This window comes from Tympanuchus pallidicinctus, unplaced genomic scaffold (genome assembly GCF_026119805.1).
Source record: "Tympanuchus pallidicinctus isolate F22 unplaced genomic scaffold, pur_lepc_1.0 scaffold15, whole genome shotgun sequence".
Classification (NCBI taxonomy): Eukaryota; Metazoa; Chordata; class Aves; order Galliformes; family Phasianidae; genus Tympanuchus; species Tympanuchus pallidicinctus.
In genome coordinates, this window is record NW_026294669.1 from 23,606,778 (window position 1) to 23,627,323 (window position 20,546).

Sequence of the window (20,546 nt, forward strand, 5' to 3'; positions counted from 1 at the left end):
AACACAGGTGCACAGTTTCTATATGCACAGGAATCACACAAATGTTAGAGTAAGAAACAATAAATAGTAATTTACAACTAACGTAGGTGTGTTTCTACCTGTCATATTAAGCATGTAAAGCAAGAGTGTACATAGTTCGGGAGCTACATCAACGTGTTCACACAAGGAAGGGGAAATCTTGATGTCTTGCATATTGTTAGTCTGTAATTACCATTCTCCCAATCACTCAAGTTAATGTATTTTCAAGTAGCAGCCCCTGACCTTAATTCTGCCCTGTATAAGGCACCACGGGTGTGCTGACCTTAGCTGTGCTGAGCTTCGCTTTTGATACCTGAGACAGCAAAAGGCAACAGGAAAAATAAAAGCAGCATAAAACAAATAGGGAGACTGAGACATAAAAGAACAGCTATCTCTGAACAGCAAGATTTTAGAGAATCTGAAATAGGGAACTGTCCCTCATGCCTTGTCACGTAAACACACAGAGCACTCACTTTGACACCATGTGTAGCATCTCATTTGAAATAACATTTTCAAAATCTAACAAGAAAAACAAGACAATGAGATTTTCACTGCCCAGCTGTGATGAATGAGTGCGGGTGAACACAGCGTTCTTTCGGCAGAGTAGTCTTTCAAAATATGAACTGGACAGACTGGCATTTTGGAAAGGCAGCCACTTAAGTCTTAGGTTTACCTCATCCATTGAAGACAGTCATTTCCACAGTGAGCAAATTGAGCACGCAATGGGAAAGATTACTGTACTGCAGGATGGCAATCTATTCCCACTCTCATATATAAGCAAATTACATTTCCACAATCAGAAAAAATTTTCAATCAGACTTTGCTTATAGAAAAACCTTGAAACAGATAACTGTGTATCTTAAAAACAACCTACTGCACTGCATACTATCTCAATTCATATTTTTATCATATATCACCATGGCTATCTGGAAATCCCCCAAATCCTATAAAAATAACAGAAACTACTGTTTAAAATAGTAACTGAGGTTTCTTCAGCTGTTTTTCCTAAGTAAACAAGCTTTTGCATTTGAATTGTTTGCAATCTCTTCCTGTGACAGTTGCATTTGGACTGGTTGGCCAATTTTAGCCAAACATGACAGGTGTAAATCTCAGTATATTTTCAATTTCAAAAAATGGAAGTGAAATTATTGGCACCTTTAAATGGGGAAAAAGCAGGCAGAACCAGAAAGCAGTGCAACATCCCGACCAGCCTCAATGTCATCAACCTGCTGAGCCAAGAGGTGCTCTGTTCTGCCTTGCTTGTTGAAGAAGGTAAGAAAAGGGTGACATGGGGAAGAGACAGTTGCAGAAGTGGAAACGACACACTGAACAAGCCAAGCCTCCATTAATTTTGACACTTGCAACAACCTGCCTTTATATATTTCTTAAGCAAGCTCTGTCACCAAAAGCTAAAGCATTGGAGAATTACTAACTCTGAAGATACTGTTTGGAGACTGATCTCCCTAAACCAGCACAGCTCAGTATCTACAATTGCAGGTGCTTTTTCACGTCGATTACAATTGTATCAATACTGTTGTTTCCTTTCTCGTAACAGTTAAATATTTTCTGTTGTTAACCCTTCCTTGGGCCAGACCTGCACAGGTTAAAAAAAAAAAAAAATACTGTAGTTTTACTTAAGTTAAATTTGTGACCAATTTACTCTGGATTTTCTTAGCATGGTTTCAAGGTTTTCAATAATTTTACAAGATTAATTTCATTTGAATTCTTTGGATGTTTTACTTTGATCCCTTCACCTGTGCTATGTGTGAGGAAGAGAAATACACCTTGTAGTAAATTTGTACAAATAAAGGAATTAGAATTGATGAAAGCTTGAAACATGGATGGCTCTTAATAGGGAATAGTCTGAATATTTTATTTGTAAAAATGCTTTAATCAGATAACAAAAATTATTGGGGTTTATTTAAATGAGCAATTGCCATTGGCACTATGGACTGGATAAGAACAGCGGTGGTCCAAGGTGCTAAAATTCAATTTTTCTCCAAAATTTCATAGAAGCAAGAAGCAAGATCTCGTATGAAAACCAAAACCTCAGAAAACACTGACATTACAGTCTCACAGCAGTACTCTTCCATCTCTGTTGGATAACATGCTAGACAGACTCACATGCCCTGTCTTTTTGATCCACCCAGCCCCTGCACAAATGATGCATCCTGTACACATACACAAGCCATGTGCTGATGAACATGCAGCAGGTTTTGCACACATGCAGCAGAAAAATCTGGGTCAGAGTTTAGCAAGCTATGTTCCTGGGCTGTGTACTACTTTGCTATTACATTGAGATAATTTCCAAGCCTGCAGACACTACAGAAAATTTCCAAGTCTCAAAGAAAACAGCCAAGTCAGTTTTCACATTGTGCCACCTGTACTTTTTCATTTGTACATGTAATTAACGTTGTGTCTTATTTCTAGTTATTCTTCTGATGCACCAACATCAGGTGTAGTGACCCATGGTTTTCTTTTAAAAAACCTGCTTCTCTGGCTTGAACCTACAGTCTGAGAAAGATTCAAAACTGCATGAGTGAAGGTACCTTCCCGCAACGTACAGAACTGCTGCACTTAATACCAGTATTATGGCTGTTCAGGAAATTCCTTTGAGCCTGACAGCCAACCAGATGAAAGGACAGTTCTGCTGTCTGTGAAGGCATTCACTACACCAGTCAACTACTAGACATAAAACTAACCAAATCACCACAGGCCCCAGGAGTAAATGGATTAGTGTCTTTTGTAACTTTCTATCAGCAACAGGAGATATCAAATCTTTAACCTCAAACGAAGTCGATTTTAATACTGCTGTTTAACAGTACTTGTGTCTACCGCCTTCATTTCCACACAATATAATACCAAACGTTGGAACCCAAACTACTAGAGTGCACCTTATACAGGCGTACCTGCCTTCAGGTCTCAGTTGTCTGTGGAATTTACAGTGGAAAGATGTGGCCAGTTAACAGAAGAAAATCTTAGCGAATTAATTTCATTTGTTAGCTTCTAACAGCTGATCTTTTTATTTGTTCTTTATACAACACTAATTAATAAGATTATTGTGAAGGGCCGTTGCATGCCTTCAAAGACCAAAAGGCTTCTATGCACACTAATAAAAACAAGAACAGAAAGTTCTATGAGTGAATTCCCTGAAAAAGTGATTCCTGGGGAAAAAAAAACCCAAACACATTACATGGCAGTGTATGTAAATAACATAGAGTAAAAAAGATGAAAAAAAATCCATCCCCACTTCAGACAGAGGTGGAAGAGGTAATGCTCTGTCTTGTGCATTCTGTTGTGTGTTGATTCTCAAACTAAAGTCTTCTTGTTACCTTGCTGGATTCCTCCAGTTGCGTGCCTCGCTTCCAGGCCTCAGAGAACATGGAGCTGACAATACTTTGGGAACGGACATGTCCAGTTGGCTGGGTGTCAGAAACTCCACTGTCAGATTGATTAGAATGATTTGATTGAGATTCTGTTTAAAAGAAAGTGAAGAAACAGCATATGTTTCTGAAGATAAGAGTGAAGCCACCATGCTTACAATGGAACTCTATGTGACATTTACTGGTCATGCTTGTTAAACATTTAATTCCAACAAATGACACTGTTCCCACAAACTACTCTGTATGTTCCCACTCACAGCCAGCCCACTGAAGACTGCTGTCTAGACGACAAAACAGAATAACAGAGCATACTCCTGCAGGCACACAAAATTTGCCCCAGAAGCAGAATCCCCATTTTGAATCTGGGACGAGACTGTCTGGAAGTTTCTCTTTGGGCAGTGATTCTTTCCCAATTACCAGTTTAAAAAATGTCAGTCAGCAAAAGCCACTTGCATCATTAAAGCATAGAGCTGGATTTTTTTAAATTATTTTTTTCAAATACATGAAGATAGAGGCATCACAAACTTGAAAGGAAGCTTCCTCTTATCAGTACCAGAAAAACAAACTCTTCTGGAGGCTCATGACAAAGTACTATAAGTTCTGAAAATACGCCACTGCAAGTAACGTAAAACACATTTTTAGATTAATAGTCCATTCCCCCCTCAAATAGCTTCACTTACAGTCTCCAAGTATTTGGTAACAAAAAAGAAGTAATTAAATCTTTCTATTAAGAGACAAGTCACATAATTACCTGGCAAACTAGATGAGCTGGAGCCTGACTTGATACTGGAGCTAGACAAGGAAGTCCAGTCATATGCCGATTCTGTTCTCTTTAGTGCATCTTGATAGTTCATATACAGTTGCTTCCCATACTAAGTGAAATGACAAACAAATTTAACTACTCTATATGCTAACTACTATATAGGCTGTGTACCCTTTTCGGTCTGTTGATCTTCAACTTTAGCTTCTTTGTTCCACCTTTTTCACCCCTCAGAAAAAGGAGAAACACCCAGAGACAAAAAAGCATGCTCTCTGTGAAGGATTTCACACAGAATTAATTCAGTGCAAATTTCATTTTGCTTTACTTAACAGCAGTGGCAGCTTCCTCCCCACAAACTTTTGCATTTTACTTAATGAATTGCTAAAAAAAAAATTAAAAATTGTTTAAGCTAGAACAGACAGTATCAAACCAGCTAGATAATGCAAGAAGTGGGCCTAAAACAAGCTGGAGATATTAGAAAACAATTATGTGAAACCCAAAAGGGAGCTGGCTAACATTAAGCCAAGATACCAATTTTGTCATTTGACAATTAAGGTTACCAGAAATAGAAGGAAAGGATTTGTGTGGATTCAGCACATGTTTTGCCAAATAACTGCAAATAGTTTCATACAGACCATGACAACAATGGAAGACTGGCTGGAGGATGTTACCTTAGCAATGCGGATGCCATTGATCCATTGGTGTAGAGTTCTTACATCATCACAGCAAAGATACTTGATATACTGGGATTTCTTCTGGATCTGAGGATGCTGCATAAAAACATTAACAATTACCATTATTTAAATGGGTAGGAAGGTAAGGAGAGCTATTTAACTAAGTTTTATAAAGACAAATTTACTGCTCTTGAATGGTAGTACATGTTTTGAGTTCACTTACAAATATTTGAAAGCATTTCAGGCGGTAGGGGAACTGTTTTACACAGAGATTGGCAGCGTGTCAGTGAGCACTGACTTCAGGTATGAAACACTAGGAAAGGGCGAGTCTTTCAGTATTTTAGTTCTGCACCTTTTATGTACCTACAGAGCCTTCTGTACCCTGAGGCTCTTCATACATGTTTCTACTCTCAAAAACAGTCTCAGCTTGTAAAAACATTGCAAGCAAAAGACAGCCAAAGTGCACAGAGTTGTCTCCTTTACTGCCCCCCTATGGACTAACCACCACTGCAGGGAGACAAATAGTATTTCAATCTTCCCTCACGCCGACATACAGTTCTGTAGAGGACACTCTTCTAATTTTTAACTAACGTTACAAATTTAACTTCAATATTCTCATGTCTTCCCTTATGCTCACAACAGTAATAAGTTACTTTTTAAAAATCTATTGAGATAAAACTTTTATTTATTCTGGGTGATCAATACACTTGAAAAAAATAATTCATCCATAAAAATGATACAGATAGAAAGTGGCATACAAACATAAGAAATCAATTTTACACAAGTAACTTATAATTATACCTACAAACAGTGGTATTTTTGCATTTAATTGCATTCAATTAACTATTCCAGTGACTTATAAGAACAAAGAAAATATTTCCAATTTTAATTTTATGCCTTCCTCCTTAATCTCATGTCCCAAACTTGACACTCAATGTCTACCTGTCAGTGGGCCCAAACATTATGCCCTCTGTTAAAAGAAGGGCAACATGTTTTCTTCACATCACAGACTGGCAGCCATACACTCCAGGCACAACAACCATTTTAATGTACTGATGTCAGTACCCAGCACCACATGACACAAGATGATATAAAGTTAGAAGGAAAATTTAAGTTGAACTGTAACTATCTTGTTACTTGCGCCATTTTCAAATTCATGAAAATCCTTTACTTGCTACAAACATACTGTGAAAATATTTTAAATAGCTTTGTAGCTAGCTATCTTCACAGAACCACAGAATTGTAGGGGTTGGAAGGGACCTCCAGAGATCATCGAGTCCAACCCCCCTGCCAAAGCAGGTTCCCTACAGCAGGTCGCACAGGTCGGCATCCAGGCAGGTCTTGAACATCTCCAGAGAAGGAGACTCCACCACCTCCCTGGGCAGCCTGTTCCAGTGCTCCGTCATCTCACTGTAAAGAAGTTCTTGCGCACATTTGTGCAGAACTTCCTATGCTGCAGTTTCCAGCCATTTCCCCTTGTCCTGTCTCCACTCACCACTGAAAAGAGTCTGGCCTCGTCACTCTGCCCCCCACACCTTAGATATTTATAGACCTGGATCAGGTCCCCTCTCAGTCTTCTTTTCTCAAGGCTGAACAGACCCAGTTCACTCAGCCTTTCCTCATAGCAGAGATGCTCCAGGCCCTTCACCATCTTCGTGGCCCTCCGCTGGACTCTTTCCAAGAAATCCCTGTCTTTTTTGTACTGGGGAGCCCAGAACTGGACACAGTACTCCAGATGAGGTCTTACCAGGGCAGAGTAGAGGGGGAGGATCACCTCCTTCGACCAGCTGGACACGCTCTTTTTAATGCACCCCAGTAAGCCATTGGCCTTTTTGGCCACAAGGGCACACTGCTGGCTCATGGCCAACCTGTCGTCCACCAGGACACCCAGGTCCCTTTCCGCAGAGCTCCCCTCCAGCAGCTCATCCCCCAACCTGTACTGGTGCATGGAATTATTCCTCCCCAGATGCAAGACTCTACACTTGCTTTTGTTAAACCTCATTCTGTTTTTTTCTGCCCAGCTCTCCAGATCTTGCTGAATGGCAGCACAGCCTTCAGGCATGTCAGCCAATCCTCCCAACTTCATATCATCAGCAAACTTGCTGAGGGTGGCCGTTATCCCCTCATCAAGGTCATTGATGAAGATGCTGAACAAGACCGGACCCAGCACAGACCCCTGAGGAACACCGCTGATTACAGGCCTCCAACCAGACTCTGCACCACCAGCAACAACCCTCTGTGCTCTGCCAGTCAGCCAGTTCTCAACCCACCTCATCGTCCACTCATCTATCCCACACTTCCTCAGTTTTGTTATAAGGATGTCGTGGGGGACAGTATCAAATGCCTTGCTGAAATCAAGGTAGACTACATCCACTGCTCTCCTCCTATCCACCCAGCCAGAGACATCATAGAAGACTACCAGGTTGGTCAAGCACGACCTCCCCCTTGTGAACCCGTGCTGACTACTCTTGATAACTTGCAGGAACTAACACTATTTTGAACAATGTGTGAGAGTTAAGGAAGGTTTTTGTTTTCTTTTTTTTGTTGTTGTTGTTTTTTTTTTTTTTTTCCTTTGTAGGGGAGAGTAGTGACAGGAGAGAAATGGCTTTAAACTGAAAGAAGGTAGATTTAGACTAGATATCAGGAAGAAATTCTTTACTGTGAGGGTGGTGAGACATTGGAACAGGTTGCACATAGAGGCTGTGAATGCCCCCTCCCTGGAAGCATTCAAGGCCAGGCTGGATGGGGCTGTGAGCAACCTGGTCTAGAGGAAGGTGTCCCAGCCTATAGCAGGGGGGTTGGAGCCAGATGAGCTTAAAAGTCCATTCCAACTCAAACCACACTATGATTCTATGAAATTGATGCAATCTAAAACAACCAAAAGCATTAATTAATAACTCTACAGTTTAAGATTAGGTCACTGATTTCATAAAGTTTTTTTCTACTTGTACTTTTATTTGTCTTAATACTAAGAAGTTTCTTCCCTTACAGCATCCCTGTCTCCCCAGGTTGGGCAATATGGGTGGGCTTGACACTAATACCAATTTGTGCACTACTCTGAACATATGCTCTCGGAGGACAGGAAAACCCTGACATCAGTGTTTCAAAGAACATTAAATCCAGTAAATCTGCATTCCTGTAAGGCAGCTGCCAAAGATTTTGGTGTAATACTTGATAACAATTAAATAGAACGATTAAATAGAGTAGGAATCGTCAGTCTGGCAATTCAGAGCAATGTGTAAATATTTACGAAGTCATGAGGAGCACAGAGAACGGGCAACAACTATTCTCCTACCTTCAGCACTAAGCAGTAGTCTGTGGGAGCTTTGTATTTGTTCCGATAGTCCTGTCCGTAGTAAACGTTGACATGATCTAGCTGTAGAAAGCACACGAGATCCCGCGAGACCTATTGAGTACAAAAATACTAATTTACAAAACAGCTACGTAAGAAAACCACAAACACTGAAAAAGAAAGAAAAAAAAAATATATCAAACCACTTTAGCATTAAGATTCAATACTAATATGATACTATCATTAGTTTCAATCTGATTCTAACACTACCAGTACAGCAAGGGAATACAGCCATGCATAAACTCTTCCATCAGACCTTTTTAATCAGGATATTCTTTTTCAAATTCTGTCTATTGTGTGTTCATTTGTATTTTGCCTCTTGACAACCAATTACAGCAGACTGCTAATAATTACTCAGCATTGCTATCAGAATGGATTAAATAGGACTGATTTGACAGGGAACTTTTACATTTGCTGTTAATTAATCTCAGTGAATCTTGGGTGTTTCTGACCACCTAAGCCCAAACTCACTCAAAAAACAGACCCCCGTTGTCTTGCATTTTTAAATATGGGGTTAGACAATTCATATCAAGCGTTACCACAGTAATTTATAGTAAATCTACAATTCACTTGCACAACAAAGCTGCACTTTTAATTAAAGGCTCTAGGCAGGGCACACAGCTAATAAAGCTGAGTCTTGTGCCCGAATGATTTCTCAGCAATAAAAAAGACAGGCAAATTGCTTTAAAATAGCATACCTTTGCCTTTCCCTTAGGAACATAGTAGATTCCTGAAGCTCGTAGAAGAAAGTAACGTTTCTTCCAAGACTTCTTACCATCCTCTTTCAGCCACAGAACTCCTTCAATTTCTGGCACAGTTACAGAACTTCCACAGAAACATTCCTGGAGATAAAAAACGGTGGTTTGAAAAGTGACACAAAGAGAACGTACAGCATGCAGTGTTTTGTTTTGCTTTTTATTGAGACTGAAATTCCGCATCTAAGGAATGCACACTTATTAAGGAAAGGTTTTTCTCTGTGCAATATGATCAAGTGGAAGCGATCACACTTCAGCATAGGTATGTCTCTACAAAAACGTCTCAAAATTATTCTGTTTTCAGCTTATGAATGCTACAACTTGTTTGATCTCTTTGCTCCACGCTTCCTTTTCTGTTGTCCTTAGTTCTGTGAATTAATATTGAACTCATTACATAACTTCCCTTTCTGTCACTCACTTTTTAAATCTAATTTTTAGTGGTTTATTTTAAAGTTTTTAACTACTTTGCTTACTAACAAAACTCAAGATTCTAACATGGAACTAGTCACTGAACCAACACTACAGAATTTCGTACTGAGTAACAATTTGGAGAGTGCTCAAAAAAATTCTGTCATCTCAGGTGAACAGATAAGCAGTAGTTCTCCAGATTTCAACTGTTTAACCACCACTACAGGTAACCTCATTTTGGTTGCCAAAGAAAATAAAGACACATTCAAAGTAACCTATTTTATATGAAATACAGTGACATTAAAATAGTTATTTTTCCTCAAATGTAACATATTCCATTTTCCCATTCAGATCCATCCATTAGATTCAATAACCACAAAGTTTTAGAGTTCAGTTTCAAATGCTGATGTTCTTTCTGTTTTGGCAGTCTCACCTCTAGCAGCACCTCTTTATTTCTGTCTGCCATCTCAGAGGTTTCTTTTTTCCCCAGGAGATAGTTCTGTAACAAGAGAGAGGTCAGGATTTCTATAGGCATTCTGAAATAAAGCCAAATAACATTTCTCATTTGCCTTTCTATAGGAGTAAGAAACAAGGTGTTAAGAATGATACTCTAATTAAACAAAACTTTATAATCCAGATGAAACTATCAGATGGCTACATCATACATGGAACTTAATAAACAACCACCTCTTCCAGAAGTGCCAATCAGTCCCAACTCTTATCCTAAATCAATAGTCTCATAATAATATTTTCCTGGCTTTCCACACAAGCTGACTGGTGTAACATATCCAGAAACCAAAGTAGTGTGAACTTGAAAATGCCACAGGATCTGAAAACGATTTAAATCTTGACATTACTGGTGTGTTGACAGAAGCACACGCAGAAGAAATGCACGTCTTTTCACCTTGTGCTGATAGTTTCTCTGAAAAAAAATATTTCACAAAACTACTAAATACTCCTTGTCTTATTAGAAGGAGCTATTAAGCATCAGGTACTCTATCTTATTTAAGAACTACTCCTATGCTTTTCTTCAGCTTGGAAAGGATAAAGACGATGAAAATCTTCTTCCCAACCTCTAGCTCTTACTGGAAAAAAAAAAAGAAAACAATATTCATAAGTTCCAGATCAAGCCTTCAAATAAAGATGAAATATGTGTATTTAAAAATTGGTTTTACGCTGGTGTCTTGTGCTCTTGACAGTGCATACTACATGTAATGTAGTAAATGTTTATCAACACAGTCTTAAAACAATTTTTTTTTGCAGAGTTTTGCAGCTTCCTAACAAAGCACTGGAGTAAGACCCAATTTTCAGTTTTTGCTTGAAAGTAAATTTACAGTGTACAAAAGGATGTCCATGCAAAATTGCTACTCAGCTTGCTAGGTGAACAGGGAGTCCAGATCCAAGAAATTACCACATAAATGCCATATCAATATAAAAATAATCCATGACCTCAAGTGGCAAGTCGTTACTAAGAGTTAGAAGAGATCAAATTATAGTATATACAAAACTTTTCAGCTCCAAATTCTTCAAAGAGCTGCCTCCTTGGTAATGAACTGCTGCTGGATATCAAATACGTAGTTAACATTTTGAAATTTCCATTATCATCCCTCAATAATCAGTTCCCAAGAGAGAAGAGGACCCTTTTGTTTCCTAAACAGGGAACATGGATGAATAGAGGCAAGTCCCAACTTTCACAGGGAAGTGTAAGTCTGCCTCTCGTGTCACTTGACCACAGTGTGTGGATATCCTCTTCAGAACGTTCATCTTGTCAGTAAACAAAGAACACAGTGGAGCAGCAATACTCTCAGCAATACCTGCCTATACCTTGCTTATATACTTATTTTTGTGAACAGCACTAAGTGCAATTGCTGTGAAACTGTCTGCCTTTATCACTATTAAAAATTGCTCATGAATACATTAGGAAACAGCTGCGGCTCGGGTTTTTCTGTTGGACATCTGATCTTGTATCAGTCACAGCATGGATGTATGTGGCACTGAGATGTAAGGTTGCCTGGCATTTTTATATGGACACAAGTATCAAAATAGAAATATTAAAATGAATGCTAACAAAAGCATTATGAAATTGCCATCAGACATACACATACAAACACTCAACATACGCCTCAGGCTTACCTGGGGATTCTTAAAAAGTGCGTACTTCTCTATACGTTCCACGAACATTAGCTTGTTTTGACTGTCTCTCGTCCAATTGAGAAGATTTTCAACTAAATTTTCATGATCTTCAAAGATCCTTTCTGCAGCAATAATAAAAGAGCAAACATTTTAATCTGTCACTTTCTGTGAAATAAGTTACACTGTAATTTCACCAGGGAGATGAGGCACGTATGAAAAAAAATACACTTCAAGACCTACTAAAATGAAGAAGAAATTTACAACACAAACTAGAAAGAATTTAGTGAACGTTTGCAAATGCCCAGCTTAATTTTACACACACACACACACACACACACACACACACACACACACACTATTCTCACTTCTCTCTGTTCAGGCTTACGTAACCATCTGTATAACAAGCCTGAATAACCCATTTGTTGAACTTGACAAAGCTAACTATCCCACATGAATACAACAAATTCAAATAACAATATCTGACATGTTGTAAGAACAAATAAAAAAACCAATCACATTTATATATACTCTGGTTAACAGAGCTGTTAGAGGAATTTCTTAGGCGGCTTTTTCAGCATTAATTTTGTGTCTACATCCCCAGTTGCTATCTCACTCAAAGTGTCAAAAAAAAGTCATAAACAGTGCTTAGAGGGAAAACAAAATGTTTCTGAAAGGTAGAATAACCATAGTTAGTAGGAGTATGGTAGAAGATTTTGGAAAATGGATTATGCCTCTGTGTTGAGATGGTTATCACCAGCATGGGACAATGAAAAATCAGCAAAAAGGAAGTGGGGAATTTTTAAAAAGACGAAAATTTACTGAAGTGGTAGAGAAATATCTGAAAATTCTTATCCTAAGTCTTTGGGAAATCACTGACCAACACTCTTCTCTAAACGATTCTCATGTAACACCTTGCTCTCAGCAATTATTTCCCCTTTCACATAGGCCATATTGTCACTCAGGCAAAAAAGTTTTCAGAATTCTTTGGGACTTGCTTAACATATAATTGGCCTGTTAAAACCAAACATATTCCTCTCCAAATCAATTACACCACATTTTTACAGAGAGCATATGGCACTCACCATATCCAGATCAAGGAGCTCTTACTAAAGGAGCCTGAGATGACATAGGACAACTCAAAATCCTCAGTAATTAAGAATACTAAGAGTGAATGCAACAAAATGCCATCTGTAGGGAATGAACTAAGATTTAAGATAGCAGAGGAACAACACAGGAAGTTAATAAGGTCTGGGTGAGATCTTTAAGATTCATAGGGTAATGAGTTATCCTCTAACAGACTTTTTTGTATGGTGAGATTTTTTTTTTTTTTTATTCCTCGTCTCACTCTCACATGAAGAACACATCAAAACCAAGAGGCTCAGTCAATAGACATTACTACAATTCCTCTATCAAGCCTTCAAATTTAGACATCGTTTTAATACCAAGGAAGAAAACATTCCCACGTCCATTTGAAACAATGTCTAGTGAAGTTCATGCAGAATTATAGTCTGGCAAACAAATTCACAATGATGAAAGAAGATTACTAGCCCTGGATATTAAATACTATGAAGTTAAGAATTTAAATTACTCTGAAGACATAGATATGCATAAGTACCACATCAACAGATAAGAATTATAAACGTTTATAAATAAATTACTTACCCATCTGCAATTCAGAGATGGTTTCCACCAACGACCAGTCTAAACTATAACCACAATGTGATTTGTCCATCAGATTATCTAATACTTGTCTCACTGTCTGCCTCTCATCCACCATCATTGTTTTTGAGCTGTCATCAGACATGTGGACTCTGATCACCAACTATTGAGCAGAAAATCAGAAAAACACAAAGAGGTTCAACTTACCACATTTTCTAAATTTCAAGTAAAAATGTACTTTTTAAGGCCTTTTTCTAAGATTTTGTTAAATAACAAAATATTCAGATCATTCAACATTCTCCTCAAAACGTAAAAACCCATAAACATCTGAGTGACAAGTTTCTCACAAAGAGAAAAATATGTATGTGGCACAAGCATAGATCGAGAATTATACAAACTTACACAGAACATATTTCTTCAGATTTGCAAGTCAAGCTTTCTGCCTGCTTTTTCCTCTATTTTCTAACAGCGTTATCATATATGCAGCACACCTATACTGTCTTATTTTCCTGGAGACATTAAGCATTAGTATACAACAAATATACTTTTAAAACACAGTGGCTTTTCAGAGTCCACTTTAAAGAGGTCACTGCCCAGAAAGAAAAATGCACTTATTTTTACAACTAATAAAAAAATCTGAAGTCAATAGATTTTTCTTGCTAATCATTATGCTGCTTGCTTCCTTTTTACTTCTTGCTCAGCTGCAAAAGTTAAAATGCAGTAGTTGTAATACACTAGTACTACCAAGTTTTAATTCCCATCTTCCAACTCAGGACATTTTTTCAGGTTTTGATTTATAAACACTAAATGTAGAAGACAAAATTACTGGCATGCTTCAAAATTAAAATAAGAAGGCTAAATCTGGAAGGAACACCTTAAAATCTTTGATATTGCATCAGGTGGTGTCAGACTTCCTTCACTTTGTAACCTCTCTGTGTGATCTGAAATGTTTGCATTCTATTTAACGCTGGAAAATCTGACGACACACGTGTGTAAAGAAGGGATTAGTGAAGAAACTCACATTTGAGGTGAGAGTGCTTAATACACAAAGACAGTCTGAGGAAGCTAAATCTTTGTTTCAGCTGTGGTGGCAAACTATTCTAACAGCACGCTGGCTGCAAAATTCCTTAAGCAAAACATATTTGTATTAGATATGCTAGGATTTTTTGACTGGCGTCCAGAGGAAATGGTACATTATCACTCTAGATCAGATCTGATCACTACATTGTTCCTGTTTTCTTTAAGGTATCACAATAGTAATAGACACTAATGAGAAGTATTATGCCTGCATTTTCCAGGTGAAAAAGTGTAAAAAAAAATCTCATAAAACAGCATAAATAATTTACCTTTTTCACTTGTGCCTCTTTAATCTTCTCTAACGCCACTCTAATCTTCTCAGCTTTCAGTTTAGCAGCCTGTTCCTCCTGAGGGGGCAAGACACACCAAATTACAGTTAAACACAGTCCAGGTGAGCTTTAGTGGATTTCATTTTGAAGCTACCACACTTGAACACAACTGAAACTCAGCCACCTATAATTCCACAACTTTTTGTCAGCAATGATGAAGACTATTATTTTTTAGAAAGTGTTACTTTACGTGTCTGACGCTTAGAAACACTAATGCCACTGCCTCCAAAATAACATATTAGAGGCATATATTTTATATATGCACACATGGCCTATCTCCATTCTCTTTATTTTAAGTAGCCTGGCACATTATTACCAGGTACTTTACCATACTTATTTAAAGTCACTGTCTTGGACAAGACACATTCAACAACAGTTCACAACTGAGTGCAACCAACAGACATACGACAAATACAAGAGCATGAAGAAAGTACTGAAAACAAATCCTTCAAATAGGGTTTCACACTATGCGCACGGGTTTAGAAGAATTAGCAATAAGTAGCCAGGACACTTTACTAAAACTAGACTACTCAAAACCATAGAACTATTTTTTTCCACTTCTCAGTGAGCTACTAACATTCCTACCAACTGCAAAACACTACTTCCTCTGCCACCTGTATTATTACTTAACAGCTTTTACTCCCTCACATCTGTGCCCTTACTATGCACTGGAAAGAAGCATCAACTAGGTAAGACAATCAGCTGCCCTCACAGAAATATAATGTTTGACAATAAAAGGAACCAGTAAATTCACATGAGCAGAAATAATATTGACTTGAAACTCTATTTGGGAACTCAACTACCTTAAAACACATTTTTAATTAGTCTACAGGGAACCAAAATTCTTATTTATCGTAAGAACGGTGTCACAGAACATAGAAAGGTTAAATCAGAATAGCATTATATTAAAAGGAAAAAAAAAAAGTGCCACTTCAAATTGTTTCAATGCAAAACACATCTAGAATTCTACAGTGCTCTTTCTTGGTTGCTTCCATCTACAGAAATAAATTATTACCAAAACCTGAGGTTTAAAATATTTCTAACAGTGATGGTATGCATTCATGCATTTAAAAACGCATGGATGATTTTCTTGATTTAAAAATCAACAAAAGATTTTCTGAAGTTATCACACATTTTGAGAGACTTTGGCTTGCAGTTTAAAAAGCTGCTCAGTAATTCAACCATAAATTTTTATTGCTGTACAAAGGTTGACAGCACATTTGGTTTTGCTCTTCGCTAACATCAGGCAGCACAATTTTCCACCCCATTTCACTGTGCACCTGTGCAATGCAGCTACTGAGAGCTCGTCCCAGCAAGAGCACTTCATAGTACTGAACACAGGTACCTGCAGCAACAGCCAAGAGAAAGCAGCAATCAGCTGGGGACCTCTCATCCACCTGCTCCAGTACAACCAATCTCTCTGTTTATCTCAAAGTTTATCTCAAAAGTCAAAATCCATTATTACTCCCTAAAATGCTTTTAAAAATGCTAGAATATAAACAATTCCAAGGATTTACTATTCTATCATCAATTACTTTTCAATTTGCACTACACCTACATGAGGATTCGGAGATCAGGAGTTCTTATACTGTGTTACATTTTAACAAAGTCAGCTCAAATTTAAACAAAAAAACAGACTGAAGATGTAAAACAAAGAATTGTTTTTAGCCAGCTATAAATCATAAAGAGAGGTCTGGATGGAAGAAAGAATTAGAATTTTTGAAAGCACAGGACAGTCTAGCTTTTTAAATTGTTTCATTTTGACCTTGTAGTTAGTTTTAAGACCAAGGCCGCAGCATTGCTGATACAGCACATGTTGTTTCAGGGGAGCAGCAGAAAGAACTATCTATTTTGATCACTTAAATGACAGAGTAACTACTGGATTCTTCAAAACTCACAGTGACTTATCCTATTCTTAACTGCCCAAGTAGAACCACTCATCCATATTTCCCCATGAGAGCCACTCCCAAAACCTCCCCTTCACTGCTAAATCCTTTTAGTATCAGTGATATGAGTCATGATGCCAAATGGTCAATAAACACACATATAGATGGCAAGCAGAACTGCTGCCTAAGTCATTTCTCAAGTGACATGTACAAGTGTAAATCCCTGGGATGGCTGATACGTCTGCCTCACAGTGCTGCTGCAGCCACAAAAACAATGGGGGAGGTGACCTTGTTGAAAATTAACACAGCATAAATACTGCTTTTCAGCAGAATTCCCATTTAGACAGGACTGCTTTTACAGTCACGTTATATAAAAACATAAAGGACATACAGAGGTCTAAGACCACAAAACATGGTGTTTTCTCTCCACCTCTACTGGGAAAAGGTCACTGTTTTAGCAGCAGTATGCATGACTTCAATCACTACATAAATTCCTTCTTCAAAAGACAACTTCAGGTGTACTGAATATATGTATACTTGCACTTAGGTCTTGAGCCTTCATTGGCTTTAAACCTTGCTGAGTTTACATGGAGTTACAGACAAAAGTAAACCTGTTTAAATAATGCTTGGTAATACATTTACGCTAAGAACTTGTTTATTTTAACATACTGCAAACTAAAACTAGGAGAACAACTCCACAACACGCTGGTCTTCAATTTCAAGACTTCTTAAATTATTTTTTAAACTAGAACTCAGCTTATAGTTATTTTACCCTATACTTTAACACTGGAAAAAATAACTCCAAAAATCTCAAGTTTAGATTTCATTAGTATGACAGTCAATCTCCTGCTCTAGTTCCAAGTTAAACATGCAGTAAAAGATATTCTGCTTGCGTTTCAACATTAAGCATGCAACGTATGTGCTAAGCAGGGGTGAATTTGCTCAAATTAAGCTTACTGTTTCTAGGTTAGGGATTTATTTTTTGTTTCATTGTATGCTTTTAAGAGGTCATTAACCGATTTTTCTTATTTGCCAGGCAGAACAGAAGGAAGGAGGAAAATATCACTGAAAAAGTTTACAGTGCTTAGAAAAACTAGCAGTTAAACAACAACAGGTAAACAGCTAAGTCCATACCTCACTGAAGTGACATGGAGGATACAGAGATCATAAGACGCACACAAGAAGAAATGTGTTTAATGTTTAATTTCAAATTATTTCAGTAAAGTCTTACTTGAATAATTAGATGTATATAAGCAATATTGAAGAACTAGAAGCACGTTTCCAGTGTTTGTTTTTCCAACTATAATCTCACCTCAGGTAGAAAGGAAATCGCTTGTTTAGCAAATGATTCTCTTTACTCCAGGGTTTTAACTAAGGCAGAAGTTCCTTTTGCCTCAAAGCATCATACTAACATCTTAAATTCTGCATGTTCCCCAAACCTCAAGACATCTTTATTAGTCCTATATTTAGCCTATATCAATCAGAATATCACTAAAGAGTTTTCTGTTTATCTTTTACTAGAACAACTGTATATGTACTCAGCACTCGAAGGCAAAAGTTAGATGAGTGCATAAGCTAGCAGAATCATCCTCTGCCCCAGTTCAAAGTGATTTTTAACTACAGCTTTGGATTTCCTGACAAATTCATTAAGATCCATAAAACACAAACAACGTGCAGCAATATTCCACTTATGAACACTGAATTTGTGTTTGCAGAATTAACTTTTTATCATTCTCAAACTTTTTTTTTTTTTTTTTTTTTTTTTAAATTGTATTTTCGCCTCAAAGTAACCAAGAATAATCTAAATCCATGAAAAGCAAGAGGGAGAAAAAAGACACTCCTCTCTTCTAAAGCTCACTTACTGTTAGAGAATACAGCACCCCCTTCCACAGTGAGAAGCTCACCATGCTAAGGTGGCAGGCCCTTTCTCCACATACTGCCTTCTCCCTTCCCAACTCAATACGGCATTTCCTCTAGCTCCCTGTCACAGCATTTTCTATCACATTAATAAGCATGGAAACACATGTAAATCAGTAGGGTGGTTTTGGGGATCGTGCCTGAGACTGTCTGAGACAACGGTTCACCTGAAATGCTTGAATTATGATGATGATACAACACACAAGAAAACAAGGACACACAAGATTGCGATTTTTACTGTAACTGAAAAGGGAGGAGAAAAATTTAGGAAGACCACTCAGTGTCCACCAATCATTTAAAAGCAGACAGATCTGTTTTCTCAGTCTCAATAGCTCCCATGAATGCAGGTTTGTTTTGTTTCTTTTTTCCCCAAAATCTATGCACCACTCACAAGCTTTTTGCTATTAGAAGACCAAGTCCAACACAGATGATGGCTTCTGAAGGAAAAGTGGAAAGCAGCAGTCACGTTTTAACTGCATCTCAAAGTCACACTGTCCCTTACCAAGAGCTCTTAGAAAAGAGATCTTTCCCCTGCCGTCTATTAAGGATAAGAAGGAAGGGAAAGAGATAGACAGCTGCTGTTTATGAACTTCAGTGCAGAAGTGCATCTACAAACCTCTCCAGAGCCTCCCACATTTGATCAAAATTTACAAGTATTTAAGTGTTGTGGGCTTATCACTGGTACACAGCTAAGCCTCACATAGCTCCTTGTTCCTCAACCTACTCAGAGCAAGTGAAGAGAAGAACTCGTGGTCAGAAATAACAACAGCTTAATAGATAAATCAAAAGTCGTGCGTGCAAGCAAAGCAAAATAAGTTCATTTATTTGTTACTTCCCATCTGCAGGAAGATGTTTAGTCTTTCCCAGGAAAACTGTGCTTCATTATGTACAACAGTTAACTGGGAAGCTAATTCCAAACATCCCTCTTCTTTCTTTGCCTTTTCCCCCAGCTCTTACTGCTACACAGGACATCATATAGCATGAAACAATTAGTTTTGTCCAAAATGTGGAAAATGTATCTCTCTACTTCTGGGAAACCTGCTTTTCCCACTTTTCAGAGAACAACAGAATGGTTGAGGTCAGCTTATTCAACTCTCTACTCAAACAGGGTCGCCTACTGCTGATTCCCCAGGACCATGACCAAAAGGCTACTGAATACTTCCAAGGACTGAGACTTCATAACCTCTCTGCGCAACCTGTGCCAGCACTCAGTAAACTTCAGTGTCTACCTGATGTTCAGAGGGAACCTCCTGCATTTCAGCACATATCCATGGTTTCTTGTCATGTCCCAGTGAAAAAAAGCCCACCTCCATCCCGTATTATACACTTCCTTCAAGTATTTGTAGACATTGACGTGATCACCCCTGAACCTTCTCAGCTTTTCCCCTTAGAAAAAAAGCTTCAGTCACTTCTTCAGCCTCAGAATCTTCTAATGGACTCCATTCACTGTCTCCATAACTATCATACATTGGAGAGTCACCCCAGTGGGTGCAGCCACCCCAGTGCTGGTTAAATGGAAGCATCATATTCCTTAATGTGCTGGCAACATTCCTAATCTAACCTAGGATACTGTTAGCTTTCTTTGTGGCAAGGGCACACTGCTGGCTCACTGTCAAGATGATGCCCACCAAAACCCCCAGGTTCTACTTTGCCATGATGTTTCTCTGTTGGGCAGCCCCCAGCATATACTGGTACCTGTGGCAGTTCCTCCCAAGCTGCAAGACTTCACACTTCCCCTTAACGAACTTCACAAAATTCCTGTCAGCCCACTTCTCCAGCCTGTTGAGGTTCCTTCAAATAGCAGCATGACTGCCTAGTATATCCTCCCTTCCTCCTAGTTTTGCTAAGGGTACGCCCTACCCATCAACCAGATCATTAACAAAGATGTTAAACAGTACTGGACCACTACTGAATCCTGCATTGCACCACTGGTTACTGGTCTCCAATTAGACCTCATACCATTCTGAAGGCATACTTCAATGTAAGACAGAGGAGAACCTTATGCAACAGGGACATATGTTATGCTGTCTCCCTGAAAAAGTGCCTATACTAGGCTTCACAAAAATCAGTAGTGATTTCAGAGTGGGGAAAAAAAGAAAATAGTGCAAAGGATTTCACTTACACAGATTCAGTAACAAGCACATCTGAACCACACTGACCTGAGATGCATGAAGATCACTTCGCAGCTGATTTAT

The 20,546-nt window shown here is 38.3% G+C and overlaps 1 protein-coding gene and 1 long non-coding RNA gene across 8 annotated transcripts in view; both read right to left on the reverse strand.

The window, feature by feature from the left end:
• LOC128076716 (uncharacterized) overlaps positions 1–20,546 on the reverse strand; it is a 496,481-nt gene that overhangs the window by 9,463 nt on the left and 466,472 nt on the right. The window lies entirely within an intron of this gene.
• Positions 1–20,546, reverse strand: part of RAPH1 (Ras association (RalGDS/AF-6) and pleckstrin homology domains 1) — an 81,326-nt gene that overhangs the window by 3,719 nt on the left and 57,061 nt on the right. For all 6 annotated transcript variants that reach the window (XM_052674680.1, XM_052674681.1, XM_052674679.1 and 3 more), the window contains 9 exons: positions 14,489–14,566; positions 13,146–13,305; positions 11,484–11,605; positions 9,784–9,849; positions 8,886–9,029; positions 8,131–8,241; positions 4,833–4,931; positions 4,153–4,273; positions 3,351–3,493 (listed from right to left, as the gene is read on the reverse strand). In XM_052674680.1, the coding sequence (XP_052530640.1) occupies positions 3,351–3,493; positions 4,153–4,273; positions 4,833–4,931; positions 8,131–8,241; positions 8,886–9,029; positions 9,784–9,849; positions 11,484–11,605; positions 13,146–13,305; positions 14,489–14,566 (1,044 nt within the window). The remainder of the gene's footprint in view (positions 1–3,350; positions 3,494–4,152; positions 4,274–4,832; positions 4,932–8,130; positions 8,242–8,885; positions 9,030–9,783; positions 9,850–11,483; positions 11,606–13,145; positions 13,306–14,488; positions 14,567–20,546) is intronic.